Source organism: Lissotriton helveticus, chromosome 6, assembly GCF_964261635.1.
Source record: "Lissotriton helveticus chromosome 6, aLisHel1.1, whole genome shotgun sequence".
NCBI classification, from domain to species: domain Eukaryota; kingdom Metazoa; phylum Chordata; class Amphibia; order Caudata; family Salamandridae; genus Lissotriton; species Lissotriton helveticus.
The window spans coordinates 1,488,370,044-1,488,392,169 of record NC_136067.1 but is presented as its reverse complement, the minus strand read 5'-3'; the positions used below and the strand labels follow the sequence as shown (position 1 = coordinate 1,488,392,169).

General features: G+C 41.8%; 1 protein-coding gene across 1 annotated transcript in view; it reads left to right on the top strand.

Moving 5' to 3' along the window:
- RYR2 (ryanodine receptor 2) overlaps nucleotides 1-22,126 on the top strand; it is a 3,071,198-nt gene that overhangs the window by 2,922,692 nt on the left and 126,380 nt on the right. Inside the window, exon 97 of the mRNA XM_078648003.1 lies at nucleotides 2,121-2,255. Within this exon, the coding sequence (XP_078504129.1) occupies nucleotides 2,121-2,255 (135 nt within the window). The remainder of the gene's footprint in view (nucleotides 1-2,120; nucleotides 2,256-22,126) is intronic.

The window sequence follows — 22,126 nt, the reverse complement described above, 5'->3', positions numbered from 1 at the left end:
GTTAACTTTGAAGACCGCTTTCCTGGTTGCCATCACCTCTACCAGAAGAGTGAGTGAGCTCCAGGCACTTTCTTGTAAACCTCCTTTTCTGTCCGTCCATCCGGACAAGGTGGTGCTCAGAACATGTCCATCCTTTCTGCCAAAGGTTGTCACTGCCTTTCACATCAGGCAGACCATCACTTTGGTTCGCAGGCCCACCACTGGGGTTGGTATTGCTGGGGTATCTATTGTAAGGTAAGGAATCTCTCACTACGTGTTTCTTTCAGATGAACAAGTTACTTACCTTCGGTAATAATATATCTGTAAGAAACATTAGTTAAAGATAGATTCCTTAGCGCCCTACCCATCCTCCCCGTTCTGCGAACTGATTTCTAGGGTTAAGGTCATCCCTTTCAGGGCCCTAGTTTCAATGCACCAGTGGTCAATATCTTGCATGGCTCTGCGTTCCTGGCATGGAGATTCGTGTACAGAACTGATGTCTAAGTTGCTGCTGGGACGTCATTTCAGCGACCACGACGCCAACTATGGTCGTGGAGCCACACAACGCCACCTTCCGACGCTCAGGGGTACTGCTGACAAAAACTTTCCGGATCCAGTCTAATGCCTGGGGGTAATTCTAAGGTAAAGAATCTATCACTAACTAATGTTCCTAATGTTATCATTACCAAAGGTGAGTAACTTGTTTATTATTAAAACAGCACTTATAAAATGCTATATCTGATCACTACAATGCAAACAAGTGGCATGTTTAATAAACATAAAATTGTTAGTAAACAGTCCATTTGCTTGTCTGGTTGCCATATTTTAGATTCAGGAGGGCATTTCTTTTAGACAGATTAGTATGAGTAGTACAAACTACGAAACCATTTTTCTTTTACCACAATATGACTATCGTCAAACAATTATTGAAGTTAATTCATAAGTCAGTCAACTTAGAACATCCACCATATATAGAAACGGTTCAGTCAAATGTTTTGTATGGTGGTCCTAATATTGGGTTGTTTATCATAAATTCAAACACAAATGGATAGGAAAGGGAAAATATGAGGAAACTGCCATTTTCAAGCCACTCTACAGGATGTGAAGTTCTCTCCTAATACACTTACAAGATTGCTGCCTCTCTCCTAAACTTCAGAAAACTACAAGAAACTGAGGGAATAATTTACAAACTTTTGGCTTACGGCAGCACTGAGAGCCTTTGTGCTGCACTGCCGTACATCAAAAGAAAAGGGCAGGAATGTGCCACATCTGTGAGATATGGCGCATTACTGTCCTCTTCCCCAGTGCTGGTGCAAAATTAGCTGCCATGTGCCAACACAGGCACCCTTGCTCCATGGGGCTAGAGTGTCTGCGTAGTGGAAATTATTGTTTTTGTGCAACCAGAAATAAAGTTATTTATCCTCATTGTTGCCCCCCTACGCCACTCCTTGGAAGGTGTATGCTTTTGACGAATTCCCAGGTTAACAGAATGTTGTAAATCTGGGAATGTGTCAAATGACATTGGTTTTACGTGGGAACATTCACCATCACGCCTATGGGATGCCTCCCCATTGCAGTGTGAGTCAACAAAGCATCTTGCGCCAAATTGCCTCACTCCATATCTACAAGGCCAGAAAAGTCACGCAGGATGGATTTACGTGGCCTTGTAGATACGGCAATTCATTGTGCTCCGCCAGAACGTCAATATAAGTGACATTCAGGCAGGACACATGGGCTTGTTAATAAGCCCCTCACTCCTTCAAACAGAGCCTTATTCACCACTATTAGCCACGCAACTCACCAGCTTAAACCAAAGCGGCACCCGTTTGATCACCGATTTCCTCTATTATATTCCTCTGGCGTACATGATACAAAAATATGCATTCTCTCTTGTACAACTCGTTATTGTTACTGTTTTAGGTTTATACAAAATTAAACTGATATGTTCTTACTACAACAATTAAAAAGGAAATGATCCAAATCTTGCTAACAGCTTGAATGTTAAACCCAATAGGTCTGTTTCCTTAACCCACATTCAGTAAGGGAGTAAGTAGTTAGCGAGCAAGTGAACATGTTTTATTTGTGCAGATAGGTTGATAGAGTTGGGACAAAAATATGTGTTTTCTTCTCTTCCTTCATAGCTGGTGTTAACAGTCGGATTGCTAGCTGTTGTGGTATATTTGTACACAGTGGTGGCTTTCAATTTCTTCAGGAAGTTCTACAACAAGAGTGAGGATGGAGAGTCCCCAGACATGAAGTGTGATGATATGCTCACGGTAAGCTTTTACAATGAATACATAGTTTTTCTCAGAGTCACTTTAAAGATGCGCTATTAATAAGAACCCCAAATGCAAGCTCCTATAAATTCTCATATGTGTAACTTTTGGCTATTTAGTTTAATATTATTGACAATGGAGCAAAGCATCATAACTTCAGCTTCTATATTTTGATATCACCACAAAAAATATTGCAACAATAAGTATTGACAAAAAGATCGAGGACACAACTATTGACTTTATATACTTACTAGCAGCCCGTCCCGACGTTGTCTGGGTACGAATTGCTGCCGGCCAGTAGTATATTGTTTTGTTGGATTTCGTTTTGATAGCATTTCTTATCTGTGACAGGCCTGGGAAACGCTCCGATTCACAGTGTACTGCTGATGCACTTAAGAGTGCGCGTTCAGCAGTGTGTGAACTCGAGTTTTCCTACTTTATTTTTCCTTGCAATATTATATAGCGCAAAATCGACAACATGGCATGAGAACAATTTACATTACAGAAGAACACATTCATTTGTGGTAGGCACGTGGAGTCAAAGCGATTTGCCTGGAATCACAGGATGCCGAGATTCGAACGTAGCTCCCCAGCTCTAAAGTTCGCAATTCTAGAACTTGTGGCTGGAGGTGTGTCTAAAAGTGTATGTCGGTGCTGGCCATCAATGAGAGAGACCTGTGCATTTTTCAAATGGGTGGTGAAAAAATATGAGTATGTTGCTGGAGATGTGGGCCGCCGTGCCACCAATGTACTTACCGGTGGAGGGTAAACAGCCATTATTCGGCAACTTTCTTTCCGCATACCATCACTCTGCATACTTTCATTACGAAAGTACCATGACTCCGCAATGCCATTATAACGCATGGCATTACATTTTATATGCTTTTAGCCGCGCATACATTTACAACGAAATTCGTTGTAAATGCATAAATGGTAAAAGCATGTTTTTTTTAATGTTTGGATAAGGTAAGTATGGGTATAGGGGTATATGTTTTGGGGTACTGAGGTATATGTTTTGGGGTGTTTGGGTATTTTAAGGGTTCAGATATAGTTTTGGGTTATGGGGTACAGGGGTAGTTTTAGGGTTTAGGGATAGGTATGGGGTTTGGGGTACAGGGGTATTTTTAGGGTTCAGGGCTAGGTTTGGGTTTTGGGGTATAGGGGTATTTTTAGGGTTCAGGGGTAGGTTAGAGTTTTGGGGTTCAGGGGTATTTTAAGGGTTCAGGGCTAGGTTTGGGTTTAGGGGTACAGGGGTATTTTTAGGGTTCAGGGCTAGGTTTGGGTTTTGGGGTACATGGGTATTTTAGGGCTCAGGGGTAGGTTTGGGTTTTGGGGTACAGAGTTATTTTTAGGGTTCATGGGTAGGTTTGGGTTTTGGGGTACAGGGGTATTTTAAGGGTTGAGGGTTAGGTTTGGGTTTTGGGGTACAGGGGCATTGTAGGGTTCAGGAGTAGGTTTGGGTTTTGGGGTACCGGCGTATTTTTAGGGTTCAGGGGTAGGTTTGGGTTTTGAGGTACAGGGGTATTTATAGGGTACAGGGCTAGGTTTGGGTTTTGGGGTACAGGGGTATTTTTAGGGTTTAGGGATAGGTTTGGGTTTTGGGGTACAGGATATATTTATAGGGTTAAGATGGGTTAGTGTTTAAGGGTGTTGGGGTATTTTAAGGAGTAAGGGTGGGTTATGATTATGGGGTGCAGGGGTATTTAAAGGGAGCAGGGTGGGATTAGCACACGATATAAGACATGGCATGAAGGGCGGAAGGTACCACACGCCCCCAGCATTTGTCACACCCCCAGCACACGCCCAAAGCACAATGCAGGCACGCCCACAAGGGACTACTTTGCTGGCACAGTTCTTTTACCTTCTAAATGTATATGGTGGGCGTCTGCATAGCCTATGTCCTTCTGCTGCAACTGCCCTTTCCAACGCTGTATTGGGTGTTGTGATTGGTGCTGTGGTTCCTGAGATTACCCACCTCAAAGGTTTGGGCTCTCTCTTTATTATGTTAGTATGGATTATCGAAAGTGCAAAAATATCAACTACAAAAATAAAGTAGACCCCAACGGTCCACAACGTTTCCGTTAAATAAGTCAGTATATAGAATTTCAAATATTTAACACTGCGTTAACTTTGGAAATAGATAAACTTTAAATACACTTAAAAACATACACAAAACATTGAAAGGATTTAACTAAATTTTATAATGTAAATAATGTACAATTAAATATATAATGTTAAAATACACTTGGAAAACAAAAATATGTGAACAATAAACCATATAAAATTAATATATATATAGTAAAAAATACAAATAAAAATTACAAATATTTTACAAAGCTACACAATCAAATCTTATACCAATATACATTCAAATGATTACAATGCAAATGTGATTTAAAAAACTAATATTCCTCAAAATGTAAAATAGGTGAAATTATGCAACTAAAATCATTAACATTAATTTCATATTAAAATTAAATCACACAAATAGTTTGGCAATCAGTAGCTTTATTCGATCTCTATTCGATCATTAAAACAAATATTCATAAAAGCACATCATCACATCAGAGATATATAATGGTAAATAGCAGATCCAAGTAGAAATAATACTTATAAAATGAGTTAAAAAGTAGATATTTTACAAACTAAAACAATAAAGAGCACATTTAGGAAAAGTAGCAACTCAAACGCATGCCTTGGGTGAATGAAGCATCTGCAAGTATAATAGCATCTGAGTATATCTGGTCACCAAAGCACTTCTGAGTAACGGGATTAAAAGAGAATGAAACAAATGAGAGGGACCAGGGGACAAGTTTAATGAGGTCCAGCATACATGCCCCGTAGAGACAGTGTACAAAGAGGGTATGAAGTTCCTCAAGGTCTGAGTAAATAACGAGAAAATGTAGGAGGGGAATTAACACCACAAGGTGGTCTTTCCACCTAGGAGGCAAAAAAAGGAGGGGGAATTTCCCTTGTTGGAACTAGGACTCTCACACACCTAGCAAGCTAGGTGTCCTGCTTCTTCATATGAGCCTGCCCCTCGACCTGCACAGGACATCACATAGATTTACAGTCCTACATACTAGCATTTGACCGTTATCCCCTGGGCGCACGTTTGTATCCCTTGCAGCAATGTCCCAAGAATGAGTCTGAGGACATTCCAGAGTGATAATAAGTGGGTATGATCACTTAAGATGCTAGGGCATACTTTACCATCCACAATATGATTAAGAAGGTTCTTGGTGGAAAAAATGTAGTCAATTATTGACATATGCACCCCCCCCCCCATTAAAATAGCAATCAGCAGGCTTTGAGGTACTACTGTTTCAAATGTGTTACAAATGTCAAATTTGAGCAGATAGGGATGCAACATCATTCATCTACAATTGGTAGATTTGACAGGACTATCCAAGGAATCAAGCACGAGTATGTGTCCCTCTGGTGCTACTACCCTGTAGCCCAGTTTTGCAATACAATCCCCAGCAAGAATAGTCTTCATATCAATACCTCTGTTGTGCTCAAGCCCACCAATAAAATCAAAAAGGGATGCAAAAATTGGGGTTATGGTTGGTAGAGAAGTCGTCATTATACAAATTGATTAGAAAAACACCAACAGCTTCAGATCATTTTACTTCAAATGCCTGGATAAGTCCACTATCTGTAGGGATGAGCAGTACAGTACAATCAAGTGTAGTTTTTAACCAAATCGGTAACCCTGCATGTGCTCTCCCGGCCACACAGACTGAAAGGGAATACTCTGACTGAAAAATTGTTTTTGCATAATACATTATTTAAGGCCCATGTCTCCTATAGCATTACTGTGTGATAGGAAGCAATACATTCCACACAGTTTTTTATTCGAAGTTTGGCAGCAAGCCCTGCTATATTCCAGCTCAGCAACATAACCATTTTGGCCAGACGGAATGGTTCCAGTTGAGGGTTAGCTACAAACAAATTACCTTCCTTCGCAACCACATCATTGTCAGAAGGCCTCACAGTCACACTCTGGTAGAGACACCAGTGATTGGTTTGACTGAAGTGAAGTGACAAAGTTTATTGTTTCAGATCATTAAAACCATAACAATACATTTAAAAAAAAAAGAATAAAGTACAGGGATCAAGGCTCTTTATATTTGACCGCATTCTCCTTCTTTTGATCTAAAAGCATTCTGAGTCTAGTACATTCTGAGTTTTCCTTTTTTTAAATGTGAGCATTTTGGTGAACATAATATACAAGTTAAAAGAAAGAAACAGTCAAGAAACTATTGTTAACACATATAAAATGTGGTTCCAAGAGTTCTGGTATTATTCTTTGTTAAATTCGAGAGGGCCTTTGTTAGTTCAAGTGAGCCTTCTTCCACTGAGGCCACCGACATGTGTCCCTTGTTCAGGGAGGGTACCAGGTTGTGGTTCAACGCTTGAGCATGAACCAGCAGGAACTTTATTAATAGGCAGTTCAGGCGGGTGTCTGTTGGATTTAAGGCTGCCATAATCGCCGATCTGCACGTTCTGATGCCTCGTTCATTCATGGCCTTTTTTAGGAAGATGGCTCGAGCGTGGGCCAAATTCGGACAAATGCAAACGAGATGAATGAAGTCATCCTTGCTGCAGCCACATAGTCTGCAAGTTGTGGGTCCGTCATGCTCCCAAATTGGCTGGTCCATGGTAGAGGGAAATTTCCCCAGACGTAGCGCCATTAGCTTTTGTTTTCTAGGGGCCGGAAATGTAATTGTTAGGTATGGGGCTGCAGTGAGTGTTTTGTATTTGGAGATAACCATCCAGGCATGTTTTCTTGTACTGAAACTAGCCTTGTCAGTTACAAGTGAATGGAATTTTGTTGATTTGTTTTTGGCTTTCCTAAAAGCTGTATAAGGCAAAGGTTTCTTGTCCCGGTGTCAGTTAAGGCCTTCTCGAGAAACTGATTGTATGGAGACTTTACATCAGTCTTTATTTCGTCCCACAGGGCTTTGTGCATCTCTGAAGCGAATATGTTCTGTTTCAGGCTGTACCAGTACTATATTGTTGCGTACTTCCTTCCCACTGTTTCGTTTATTACCCCAAATTCTAGTCTTGTCTGAGCTGGTGAAGCTGCCCGGTGAATTTGGAAAGTGGATTTGTACATAGCCGTCTGTAATTTGTTCAGCAGGTCCGCGTCTTTCCCATAAAGGGCTGCACTGCCGTAAGACAGCGTAGGAAGCACCTTGGCTTTTAATGTTGCTAATAATGGTTTGTATGTTGGCCCCGTAAGCTTTTTTGCAAAAGACATGAAGGCAAATGAAAGTGCGTTTGCTCTCTGGGCGATGTACATTTTTTGCTGCTGGTGGTCATGCCGATTGTCAAAATAAAAGCCCAAGTGCTTATAGGTTCAACTGTAGAGAATGAAGTTGGATCCATTGTTGCCCCCTCCAGCCAGTACAGAAAAAAAATTGTTGGTGGGCACTGGAGAAGGCAGACCTCTTACGCAGGTCTCTATAAAAATATCCCATTGGCTTACCTTGACTCTACTTTAATGGGTAAGATCCAGATAAGATGACTGAATCAATTTGCATGCAACAAATGTGTTTGAAAAATTAATAATGGTGCAATCCCCCACATATTTCTTTGGTCCCACCCATCCCACACGGTGAACAAACAATATGTCTGAAAATAAGTGAACTTCGCATCGGATATTAGAATGTAGCCAGTGAGTGACCTTATTTGTTAACTGTTCAGCACTCTCGGTCACCTGGGGTGGCTGTAGAGAGGCATTCGCCAAAAAAAGACAAAGGGCAAGAGTCGTGCATTAATGGCACACTGAATTACTCCCTTCAATACATCCAAGGGTGGCATTTTTAGACAGTAAACCAGGATTTGGATTTGCTTATGAATCTCAGAACATGATGGAGATAAGCAGACCCTCCAGTATTTGACAATTTCAAAATCGGCACTTTTGTAGTATTGCCGTGATTTTTACAAAAGTGCCTGCAAAATATGTGAAGAAAAACTGCTGTTCACCCTCTCTTTACTGGCTCTGTGCTTCCACTGAGCCATTAAAGAGAGGGTGAACAACAGGCAGGCTGCATAGGTGATAAATTCCTCTGTCGCCTGCCTTTGAAATGTACCTCGCCCCCCCCATAAGCCTGCAGACAGCCTCACACCTTTGAGTACCCCCTGCGGACCCTGCAGGTGGGCACTGATTTTGGCCAATGCAAAAATCCTGTGATGTTTGAAGTTTTGGGCTGCATATGTGGCTTTTTTTGGCCACAAAATTTGCCACTGAAAGCTGCAAAATCCTGGGGGGGTCTGGATAAAGGTGCTCCAGCTACCAGTTGGGGTTGATGAGAGATCATACAGGAATGCTGGGAGACCGTGGATTTGGCCGTGGCGTAGGGGTAGAGTCTGTGTTGTAGTGGTAGAAAAAATGATACTGTAATCTTCCCTCCGGCGTGCCACTGAACCCAGGCCCATGAGCTCAATCAGTTTACTTTCAATTGCCTCTACACAATCATTAAGCTGGCAGAGGCAGTCAGTCAAGATGGATTTACGTCTATCTCACATACAAATAGAAAGGTCCATGGCATCATAATCTATCACAGACGGGTCAGAGGGTAGTCACAGGGTTGTAACACTGATCCACAACCACATCCATCAATATTGACTGTTTCCCACATTTTTTGCATTCTGCAGATGGTGAGCTGACCACAAGAGGCAGTGTAGCTCCCTTTGGCAAAGGTTTGAAGTATTATTTAGGGAAAATTCTGACCTACTACTTTGAGCCTGTCCTGGTATGGTGAGCAAATCACTGCGGCTGATACATGGACACTGTTCATGGCTATCAACAGCAAGGGAGAGCCTCCTCTCTGTGAGCTGAGTTTCTTTGTCAATAACTCTCACAGCTTGCTCAAGGAAGCCATCAAGGGTTAGGTCTTTAGCTTTGTTTGAATTAAATGTCCTTAACTTATGCTTGCCCATTTTGTAACCTCACATTCCTTCATTAGTAAAAAACCAGGCATATAATATCGCAGATAAGCTGCCACCTCACTAGCTGCAAAGGTACTAAGAAACAGAGATGCATAAAAAAAAAAATATGGCAAAGTACCCACTCCAACCTCACAGATGTAAGTTGAGCCTAATGGATCGAAAAAGGCAAGAAACCATGAGGGGATGCCCAGCCTGACCTCCTCTGATTGCTGAGTGGCAAAGACAGGGCCACCCTGGGCCCAGGCTTTCCTGGGTATGTCCCACGTAGCAGCATTGCTGATGGTGTTATATAGCGCTAGTGAGAGTGGCCCCGCATTGTGCCCTCAATACACCTTGGCTGTTTGTTAGTGTAACATTGCGGCAGTCTGAGGTAAACTTGATTCCCCAGGATTTAAATCTGTGACAGTGCTCCATCTTGATACAATAAACATAAATGAACTTCAGTCTAGTGTTTCTCATGAACCTGTGTCATTTTTCATACACTTGGTGGCACCAGAAATATTGTTCCCTGAAATAATTAATTTGAGATGGATGTGAATTTTCTGACTTTATGATTGAAAATCATCCTTTCGATCCAAGTTGGAATCATTATATGCTACAAATTCATTTATGTGGGTGCTCTGAAAGTATTTATATGTCCTGATGATGACCTTACAAATGACGAAGGTCGAAACGTCATCAGCGCTCCCTCTGGCGAATCAGGAGGAAGCATTGATTGCACTATGTTCCTGCTCTAATACAGTCAAACTGTTTTATTGTTATTTCCTCTGCCTGTGCCAGTGTATATTTTATATTTACATTGTATATTTTTCTGTATATGTTTTGTTTAGAGATGAACATTGTGAGCACAAATTGTTTGTCTGTCTTTATATTGGTTGTTGTATTGAATTATTTCTGTATTTCAATAACACATTTTGTTTTCGGTTTTAAAAGAATTCTGGTGTGGGTATCTCATTTCTTGTGTTCAAATTGCATTTTTCATTTAGTTAAACTGTATTTGTTTTCTGTTTTATAACTTTCTTCCTGAACCATTGTGATTTTAATATTATCTATCCACCTGGGGCATCGCTGAGACTCCTGGGGCTCGGAGAAACATTTGGGTTAAAACATAAAGCAAATAAAAAGCAAAATTCTAATAAAACAAATCTTACACAACAAAACATATATAAATCATATACTACAAACATTGATACTAAATAAATACAACTTTAATAAAAAGAAAAATTAACTGCAATTAACTTCACAGTACAAACACAAATAAAACAGACCATTATAACTGTATTCAAATAAAAACAAAAATGAAAAGCAATATAAACAAAATAATGTTACTTCTACAACTTAAAGACCTTTAGAAAAAAATGTAAGGAGGGATCAGAGTAACTATTCACACTTCACCTAAAGTACAGTAAGTAACATTTTGGACTTTGGGAGGACACATTTATTATTCCTACTTTGACTCATAAGTTAAGTGGTGGACATTGGAAGGGCCGCATATACTGTTCATACTCCAACCTAAGCAAAAGTAGGGAAAGTCTTGAACTTTGTATAGTTCAGATTCAAAATTTCCTCTACAACCTCAGCACCAGAAGGGAAAGTGTTACACATTGCAGGATTTAGATTTACTATTTCCATTTCTAAATTAAGAAAAATAATGGTAAACCAGCTAAATAAAATATGGATAAATATACATAAACCACATACTAGTTTAAATGTTTCATAATAATCAATATACATATTTAAACATTATGATTACAACATTAAAACTACAATCATACTTATCATAAAAGAAAATATAATTACCATATAAAAACATTGAAAATATGTATATATTTAGACCATGCCCACCCTACTACCCCAAAAATCAAACAACTCAAAAACAAAGAAAATTAATTGTAGAAAAAAACGAACAGTATACAATATTAAAAAATGATGCTAAACTAATTCTTATAAAAACTACTGAAACAGAACACATTCAATAAATATATGAGATTAATTCAATATAATAAATAGTTTATATATTTAATAAGTTAATTATTCATTTAACAGTTAAAATATCTTTGCCAATGTATTTAAATGTACTTATTTGTATACCAATAAAATAATTTACATAATTAATATTACAATTAACAATTTGAAAGTTATAAGAAATAAATACGCTATTTACAAACAGTAATAAAATATATATTAAAACACTTCCCACTCTACTCCCATACAAACCCAACAAACCACAAAAAATGAATAAGACTAATACTGGCTAACAATAAACACAATAATTAAGATATCTATATTACAGTAAAACACTCATTATATAGGAAAATGTAAACTTAATACATTGAAATTATTTAATCAATTAATTAAAACAATGTAATCATTTACATAACTACAAATCTAATTAACCAATTAAACTATTTAAATATAAAATATGTATAAACAGTTATTGAATGACTAGTAGAAATGAGCTTCTGGCACCCGGGGCTATCCCTCAGATTGCCGCCCATGGCAGGTAGGAGGGGTGCGGGGGAAAAGGACGGCAACCAGTGCTCGAGTCGGGGTACCACGCGGGTGGACGGCGTCCCCCAACTTATTTTACCGGGTAGACGCCGTCCCCCCTGCCAAACAGCTGGACTTCACTCTTTGGCCACTCTGGGACGAGATCGGAGCTCACAGCGCGCTTCTCACGCGCTGGCTTCTTAGATGCAATCACATCTAAGGGTGAGCGAGGGGAGGCAATGAGCCCGATGGTGCAAGCCACCTTTCGTGACGTCACTTTCTGTCATGACGTCTATGATGAACTCTCAGTTATTCTTTGTTCATGCTTCCAAAAACTGTTATTCTCTTTTTCCTCTATGAATCTACCACTTTCTCTCAATCACCCATCCTCTCCTTTGCCATTTTCAATAATTCCCTGTTCTTCCTCAAAGAGGAGTGCAAAGATTTCTATTGACTCTTTTGGCACGCACTTTTAAAGTGATATAACGGAACTCCAAACGCAGCCAGCCTCTATACTTTCGAAACACAGCTACAGTTGTTCGTGTGGTGAAGTGCAGAGGGAACCTCAACTGCTGCTGTCAGCAAATACATGAACCAAAATCTCTACTGTATAAACTCCGCTTGCTAAACTTATAAATTGTCTATAGTAACATGTGACGCTAATTTCTTGGACAGAGTTGCAGCCCGGTTTTATTTCATTTTAATGAAACCGCTTCTTACGTTAAGTGTTAACATACTCTTTTTTTTACCAGACACTTTCATAGTAATGTACTGATGGAATCATTCCAATTTGTTAATTCTTTTTTCTAGTGTCTCCACTTTTCCTGCGTGTGTTTTCAAGGCCCGACACACAATGACTTCCTCTCGTGAATTGAGATCCTTGACACAGGCTGAGAACATGACAAAGAAACCTCGCAATTAAAGCATTTGCCCAATTTGATTACTTTCCTTCAATGGCTTGATGGATGTAGCCTGAGGTTACTGCACATTCACAACTAGCAAGCGAAGCCGAGCATATTCTTCCTGAACTCTCCAGTCGAGTCACATCACCGTGTGAATGAGCGTGACTGGAGTAGGAGACTGGGCGGGCGGGGGCACTCAAAGGGAGCAGACTGCGCCGGGCGTGACACTCACCGGCAACACCGAGCTCTTCTCCTCCACGTCGTCGTTGGGCAGGGAGGCAGCCGCAAGCAACTTGGCAAGCCTTATCCTGCCCGGCAGCACAGGGCCTGGGGACACGCAGGGGCCAGGCCCGGAGCCAAAGAACCGCAAATGACCCTAGCTCTGCCGGCGCCGCGGGCGGCAGGACGCCCTGCGTCAAATTCGTGTGTGCAGCAGCGCTTGCACTTCAAACTATTGCCGCCTGGGGCGGACCGCCCCCCTCCTCCCCCCTAGCTACGCGGGTGGTTCCAACCCTCTTCCCCTACAAACCTATCAACCCGTTAAAAAGAACAGTTTAATAAAATAAACAAATCTTTAGATATATGATCAAAACAAAAATAAAATAGACCCTACTAAAACCTAATTATATATAACTAGCATTAAAATATTATTATTAACCTATAACACAAAAAAGTAATTAAACATAAAATCTTTAGAAAGCAATATCATTTACAACTCTATTATAAAAAAAAAACATTAACCACTTACAACCTTGGTATTCAACATCGCAGGTGATGGGCTCTTCAGAAACACTTTGGGTTCTAAGATTGATCGATCGATCGATCTATCTATCTATCTATCTATCTATCTATCTATCTATCTATCTATCTATCTATCTATCTATCTATCTATCTATCTATCTATCTATCTATCTATCTATCTATCTATCTATCTATCTATCTATCTATCTATCTATCTATCTATCTATCTATCTATCTGTCTATCTATCTATCTACATAACCATCTTACACTTCGTATTAAGCTACAAATGTGTCCCTTATCACGTGTCAAACCTCCTGGTAATTCTAGCTATTTAGCAAATAACACTGTGCATTCTGGGATTTGCAGATTTATTCTGAATGTTGGCATTATAATTATGACGAAATTGCTTCATGCAGCATGTTAGGTAAAAATCCAGGACAAGCTGTAGTGTCAACCATGAATTCAGGGCACTTGGCAGGTCTGCACTGATATAAATAATAGTTATTTATTTAAAAAAATAAATCACTAAAATCAGCGAGTTAAAAGTTTAAAAAAACATTGTTCAAAGTGATAAAATTCACAGTGGGACATGTCTCTGTCTCTTTTTAACAGTACCATCCCAAATGCATTGAAAATACATTGCTTGTCAGGGACGGGACAAGGGTGTCAGGGCACTCTAGCCATCGCTTCGCAGCACTGTATAGCCATATGTGGGGTCAATAGGGCCCCTGGGCCAAGGCGCCTGCTTCACTATTACCAGGTAAGTAAGCACCGACAAGGTGTGTAGATACGTTCTCATAAAAGACGAACGCTAGACCCCAGCAAATGTTGGGCAGTGCAGGTCAAAAATTGCATGATACTACCTGCATAAAAAACCTTCAGTGATGACTCAGGCCATGGTCATGTTTTCTTCTATGTTAGAGATTTATCAGTATGTACGATTGCTTTCATATCATCTACAAAACCTACAAATCAGACCCGTGCGACAAATCAAGTCTGCGTTTCTCGGCTTCTGATTAGATTCCTTGCGTTCCTTGAAAGTTTGCTGATTACAAATATTTTTTTCTCTGTGGTGTTTCGTCTCACGCGTGACAGGTTGATTGTTTGCGATGCCATTAAAATGGGACATGATTGAAGATGACACAACGAGGCTCCAATATAATGCTTGATTCCAGTTGCTATGTTTGACATATGGGCCAAGAAGAGTGAAATGTCTCATTTTCGGCAGTGAGAATAACATGCATACTTTTTGGCGGTAGTATTTGAAGTAGGGGACACCGTAAGTATTTCTATTGGAGCCAGATAGGGAGACTGTTTGAAAGAGTCAAACACAATCAGAAGACGTGCATAGTACTGTGTTCTTAATCTGGAGTTTGAGTACAGTACTGTATCTAGATTGTGAAAGTTTTCTTTCATTTGCATACCATCAAAATGCAAACATAATGATTCTTACCACTTTTAAAGGCGTATCAACATCGACAACATTTTGGAACTTTGGGCCAAATTCCCCAAACTAATTGTTTTTGCTAGGTTTAACATATAAGGGTACATATTCATTTTATGAGTGCAAAAACGTGTGTATAATCTCATCAGTTTGTTTTGCAATTGCAAAATGATTTGGTCATGCCAAGATGTTGGTGTAGGTAAGCCTTTTGTGCTGCTGTAGGAGAGTAAACGGGGACTAGACGTTAGAGAGTGGACATACCAGGTACTTTTATGAACAACTCACCGTGCTCACAAACTCCTCTCCGACAACTCCCACCCAGGCATGGTATGGCCTGGTAATGGCATGGGTGAATCCTTTTCAAGTGTGTCAAGGGAAAGGTAACACCCCCAAAAATCGTCAGGGTATTGCGAAAGGGGTCTCTACATGGGGAAAATATTTTAAAGGTGAAATAAATTAAAAAAGCGGTTTGCGAATTAATGTGCATCTGCTCTTTTTTGCATGAGAAAATTTACATATTGTACATAGTTGTGTGAAAAAATGCGACTCGCAGAAGTTTTCCGGGCAATACGTGGAAATCTGCAGGTTTCTAGGTGTAATCTAAAAATTGTGTGTGAATTCCAAAAATCAGAATTCCAAACGCATGAATTGCTGGAATCCTGGACACAGATTTCAGACTTTTTTGAAAATCAAGCCCTTAGTTTTTGCACTTCTACCTTCATAGGGGAAAAGGCCCTGTCACTCTACCACATCCCACTTGTTTCGAAACTTCCTTCTTCTGACCAGGCATCTGCTCCCAAACCCATGCCACCTATGGTGCAGTCACCCTCTTCAGCACTATAAAACAATGTTCAGCTTCAGGCAAACTTTATTTCATTTACCTTTGCCCTTAAAGAAATAAGAAACATACGTAAACTATAGAATATTGAGTACAATTTAGAATTAAGGGTCCAATTACGGGTGGTGCAGTGGTGGCTGTCCTGCGGCCACCGCATTATGAGGCAGCTTTTAGGACTGGCCACCCCCGTGCCGGCAGAGGCCTATGAAATGTGCAAGGCTGTACCGCCTCAGTCCGCCGAGCATATTATGAGTTTCCCCTATGTCAGCCATTTCATGGCAGACTCACCGCCTTGACAAGGCTGGCGCAAATGGAGCCAAGGGGGCTTCACAGGGCCGCCATGCCCCCGCTGCAATGGGGCTGCAATCAGGGAGGGCACAACATGTGCCCCCTGTTTGCATTCACCCCAAGTTCCAGGGGAGCGTGGACTTCACAGTCCATCCCGTTCTGGAACTTCTTTTGCGTTCCCATTTGGTGCCTGTTTTCAGGACACCGCCTCTGGAACGGCAAAAGAAAAGACAGGAAAAGTCTGCCCGACACGAGTACAACTCGTAGTCTGGCGGGCAGTCCCTGCACTGCTTTGGCAGTGCTGAGCTGGTGCAGAGCCGGGGCAGCACCGCCAACATTGGGATCGCCTTCTAAGTTACTAACATGATCAAAAACACATTGAAAAGAAGAAACAAAAGTCAGAAGCATATATGACTAATGTTATTTCACAGGGCTAAGACCAGAAATGGGAATATTTTGCATTGTCATTGCTACTTGAAGCCATTCAGAAGAGTTGCATAGTAAGATGGAATGCACTGCTAGTGGTGTGATGTGTTTCCTGAATAGCCTATTTTAGTTTTCCATATGTTGGCCTAATTGTGCATGTTGTAGGTCACATTTCATTTGCACACATTACTATATAAACATGCTTGCTTTGTGTCTTATTGTACTTTTACACGGTAACTGCATATGTTTTCGCATTTTGTTCATTTCCTGGGATTTAGTCTGAACACCCTAGACAAGGTCAAACAACAATGCCCTTTGTTATTCTCTCTGGTAAGGCATGAACACATAGACATAGCACAAGAACACAGCTGCTGTTTATGGGCACATATGCCTTGTCTGAGAAGAAGAGAGTAAAACACCCATGGAGCGAGAGTTCTGAGACACGAGCTTTGCAGCAGTTGATATTTAGCATCCATCTGTTTATGCTAAGGTACGGGGTCCACTGCTAATCCCAGAGATCTTGATATATATAATCATTTTGTTTCAGTAGGAGATGGGGGGGGGGGGATTTAGTTAAATCTGTCTTATACCAATGCAGGACTTTTTATATTTTATGGCTCAATAGCCATGTTAGTATTTTTGATATACATTTGTCTTTTAATTGTGGCATGAATACTGCATTTTAGGACACCATAGTTTGAATAATTATTCTAAACTTCCTTCGTGTCTCATGTTTATATTCTTGTGGACGAGTACGAGTAAGATAGCGAAAGGGTGTGTCCTGTTATCGTGATTCCTGAGAGGGTCGTGATTGTTATGTTGAGGGGCCCCAATTCACTTGTTTCTCTGGTAAGGTTATAAGGCCAAGTGAGGCACTTTAGCTATTCAGACTCGGGCTCATAGGTACTGAGGTGTTGTGGTAATTCAGTCCCTACCTGCCGATTTTCTATGGTCCCAAGCATAGATCTGTTCCTGAGCAGAATCCCTGCAACAGTGGAGTGTACTTAAAATGAATAAACACTCTTTTTAGTGTTGTTTTAGGAACTGATGAATTGACTTCAGAGTCCTATGTAACTCGATTTTTGTAAGAATGATAAAGTGGAAAGACTAGTCCACTTAAGAGATTTGAGACAATAAACATAGCATAAATATATGATTAACCAGTCTAAGATTGTTGCTTTTAGTGAGAGTGGTGTGATTTGAAGCACCCTGTAGTTGATTTGAGCATTTTTTATTTTTAAAGAGTTGAGATGCTCACCCACTTTATGTTGAAGGAGCCATAATAATAATTCTTAGAATAGAGTGTTTGTTTCAAGGTGATGCAGTCAATGAATTCATCAGTGACATTTATGTTCATTGCATGAATGTACATTTTAAAAAGTGAAAGTAGTAAGGTGCTGGTGCTGTTTTAAAGGGAATGTGAGTTAAATAATACAGATTAATAGATAGACAAGTGGGGAAATTCACAAAGACATTTATGAGTGTGTCAAGGGGAACTTTAGGAGTACTACTTCAGAAACTCATAAATGCCTTTAGGAATTAGCCCCGGAAGGTCCAACCCCCTATGAATTAAAGTGCAGGAAGAACACAATTCTGTGTGAACTTCTTTTATATGAATGGTCCTTGAATGTGTCTGTTTTATTCCCATTTTAGATGGTTGGAGGACAAATAACGAAGGCTTTTGTTTAATACTCCTGAAGCACTCCTACTTCACATACTAAATGCCTACTTGACTTGGCCTATAGTTTAGAATATACAAAAGGATAAAACAAGGATTTCGTGTCTGCTAAAAGAGTGGTCATTTTAACATAGCTCCAAAACCTGAAAGATTAATGTAGGGTTATAGGGCACAGTTACAAAGGCGTATATGAGTACAAGGAGAAGTACTACTGCTGCCCATAATAATAAATGTCTTTGTGAATTGGCACCAAGATGTTCTCGAGTTTAATGAGGAATAGGACATAATGAGATGATATATGTAGAGAAGAAGAGACTCTTACATTCTTTCCTGAAGGGCATGAGAGATATGCTCCAATGAAGGTGTTCTGGAATAGTGGGGCAAAGGATGAGAAGGCCTGTTTGATAGTATAGTATTTTCCAGTTTTGGTAATATTTATTCCTCATGTAATTTAATGGTCCTGTGCATGGCTCTCTAGTGTTTCCCTCTGTTTCTTCGTACAAGGGCTGATGATTTAATGCATGGATTAAAACTAACTCTGGGCGGCCAACTACGGTACGCTCGCAAAGTTTGCATAGTTTGTGCTACTTCGCACTACGTGAATTGCACGTAGCGCAGTGCAAAATCTCGTAGCGTAGTATAGTTGGCATTTTTTTGCTCGCTTGGGGTCCTCAACGTCAAGTTGGCGACCACGAGCGAGCAAAATGACGTCCCGGCAAGACTTTTTCCTCATTCGCGATCAGCAACATCAAGTTGGCGAACGCGATCAGGTTTCTCATTGCGAGTGGTCACGTACGCTCGCGACGGCTCGCGATGAGAAACTACCAGTCCGCGTTGAGAAAGCTGCCACTCGCGTAAAAATCTACCCGAGCAACAGAAAACGACAGCTCGCACTGTGCGAGATGCCGTTTTCAATGATTGCACAGTGCGGACAAGCATCCGGCACTGTGCAACGCGTATCTCGTGGAGTGCGGAGTGCACTTCGCGTAGCTACGCGTAGCGCAACTACGTGAACTACGCCCAGGGTTAATTAAAACACAGTACAGTTTTTATTTTAGTGGCACTAAGACAGGATCTGCTGTCTACACATGTAGCCTGGTGAAAAGTAAAAACAGGAAAGGGAAAAAGTGCAAATGTGCATCTGGTGGCTAGCATTACCGAGCGAATTATAATGGGGCGACGATTGGTATTAATTGGTCACGCATGACTTTGCTTGTGTCAATAATGAAGAAAGACCGTGTTCCATCTTGTCTTCTGCTCTATTTTATGCATATTGCTTCTAGTTTATACCACTTACATAGTCATACTACTTATTTATTTTTTTTTTTTTTATATTTTAAAAACCTTTATTAATCAACGTGCATCATACACAGCGTTCGGCTTACAACCCATCAGGGCCAGCCGCGTATATCTGTAACTGCAGAGTTATTAGTAGGTGAACACAGCCTCAAGGCCGACAACCCTGAGGTTCGGTGGCGTGAATGGTTCCGTTTTAGCACTTCACAATCATCCAAACATTTAGTAAAGTTGAGGTATAGGTTTGTGAGTTTTTCTCTTTTTTATGTGAACCCGTAAGCATAGCGTTATTATAGCACTCATCAACTTCGTCAGATGGATAATGTCCCGTTCTTACATATGTGTGTCTCGCGGAAAAGTGTCAGCTAGGTCTGCCCTCCAAGAGGGCGCGGGGCATTGGTAGTAGGAGATGAGGCTGCGCGGCATCCCCGGTATGTCTGTGAGCGAGTACCTACACAGCTTATCCTTCCTAATGGAAGTGGTGAATGTCTGTATTGGAGTTCAGCTAGGATCACCTCGGCTATGGCTACTACTCTCAAAGGTCCCATGACGTAGTGTGTACTGTAACTAACTTCAAAGAACCTGGTCAAAAGGGGACGCAGGACCATTGCGCCAATAAACTTCAAAACAATAACCTGGGGAGTACACTTTAGAGGGAGAGGGAGTGTGGGTAGATATAGCCATGTGTTCAGGGAGGGAAGTGCAGTGCCATTGTGTCAGTAGCGGTCGAGTGGGTAGGTAGGCCGGAGATTATAGTGTGTGGTCCGCCTGCAAGTTAAGTAGACAAGGGGGGAGACCACCACCATAAGAGCTTGCCAAGTGAGGTAGTAAAGTTTGGCTCGTGTGGTAGCCCTTGGCAGGACTCCCGATAGTAGTTGGGTGTGCGGGGACGTAAGCGTGGGGGGGGCGATGTACACAGCATTGTGAAACAGCCAGGCATGCAGCATGTGTCTATCAGGACGTGGGAGTCGTGTAGGCGGCGATCAGTGTGGCGTACGTAATGGTGTAATGGTGCGTGGGCGCTGGGGAGGGGGGAAAAGGAAAATCATATGAGTCGGGAGGGCTGCTGTGTGTAAATGTTTCTCATGGTGTCCACCGCAGGAAGGGGTACGGGGGAATAGCCTACATCTCATCACGTGATCCCTTGGTCTACACATTTCTGTTGAAAGGATTGGAGGATATCATCCCATTGTTGTGCGATTGGGAATTTCCTGAGGCCTGCTGTTTCTTCTCGCCGCAGGACTGTGCTCTCAGCTCGCGCCCAATTTATGAGGGACAGGCTCCAGTGTTGTATGTGCGGAGGTGTGTCGGCTTTCCACCGCTTGGTGAGCAGTCGTTTGGCTGTGATCAATCCAAGATCCCAGTATCGGGCCTGGACTTTGTTCAGCTTTGTGCGTTTATATAGCCCCAGTAGGCAGGCCTGCCAGGTCCTCGGCACGTGTTCTTTAGTGCAATGCGTAAGCAGCGCAGTCACCTCATCCCAGTAGTGCTGAAGGGTGGGGCAGAGCCAGAGCATATGGAGGAGGTCCGCTCCCACCAAGGAGCAGCAGCTGCAGGCGGTATCCGTGACTGAAAAATACCTGTTTATTTTATCCGGAGTGAGGTATGTGCGGTGTAGTATGTAGAGTTGTATAATTTTGAAGCAAGGGTTACGTGGGACGTTAACTGGACCAACCAGGACCATCGCCCACTCCTTATCTGTCCAATCCCTCCCCCTGTCTGCCGCCCATTTCGCTCTCAGTTGCACAGTGTCAGGCTGAGTGTGAAGGAGGAGAGCTTGTGCTAGCCAGTGAATTATGTGTGTGCCATTGCTCATAACGTGGAGGTATTGTATAAAATGGTGCATGGGCAGCTCATCAGACATGTCACCCCAGGCAGCAGTCAGCGTGTGGAGGAGGGACGCGTGCAATAGGAACTGTCCAGCTGGGAGAGATGTGTCCTCCACAAGTCTGGCAAAGGGGAGGAGGGCGCCATCGGAGTATAGGTCCCCCAGCGTTTCCACTCCTGCAGTGGTCCAGCTATCAAGCTTTACAACCGTCAGTGCCCCCGTCGCAGTCGGGGTGCCCAGGGAGTGTCGGGGCATATGGCATTGTTGTCCGGGTGAGGCGCAGGCAGCGCAGGAAACATCTGCGCGCTACCGCAAGGTACAGCTGCGAGGGGCGGGGAGTCCGGGTCAGTGGGTGAAACAGCACTTGGATCTGCAACTGGGACCAGACAGCGGTGTCCGTGGCGGTGTCTCCCATGTTCTTGCCACCCAGCCATCCTGACACCCACTGCATTTGCGCCGCCCGATAATACAGCTCCTTGTTGGGAACAGCCAGCCCCCCCGCTTCGGTAGGCATATATAGTTTCGTCAGCGCAATGCACGGTCGACCTTTATTCCAGATCAGGTCGCGTAGTAGGACTTCAAGGTCTCGGAACACCCGGTTGGGGACATAGGATGGAATATTGGCAAAATAACACAACAGTCGTGGCAGAACTATCATTTTTGTCAGGGCTATAGTCATACTACTTATATAGCAAGAGCAAATATATAGAATACAAAATACATTCAAACCCCTTCTCCATTTTTAGTGCCGGACTTAGGCAATGTGGAAAACATGTTAAAGGAAAAATTAAGGAAGAACCAAAGAAAGTGTGCCCCAAGTTTCTCAATGCACAGTCAGGAGTGATGATACTCAACCTTTATGTCTGACTACAAACCTATTCCAATCTTAGAGCTGTGCCGCGAATTCCCCAGACTATTGTCAACTCTACTGCATGTTGCAGCATTCAAGGAGGCTATACTGCCGTTACTTGAATTAATT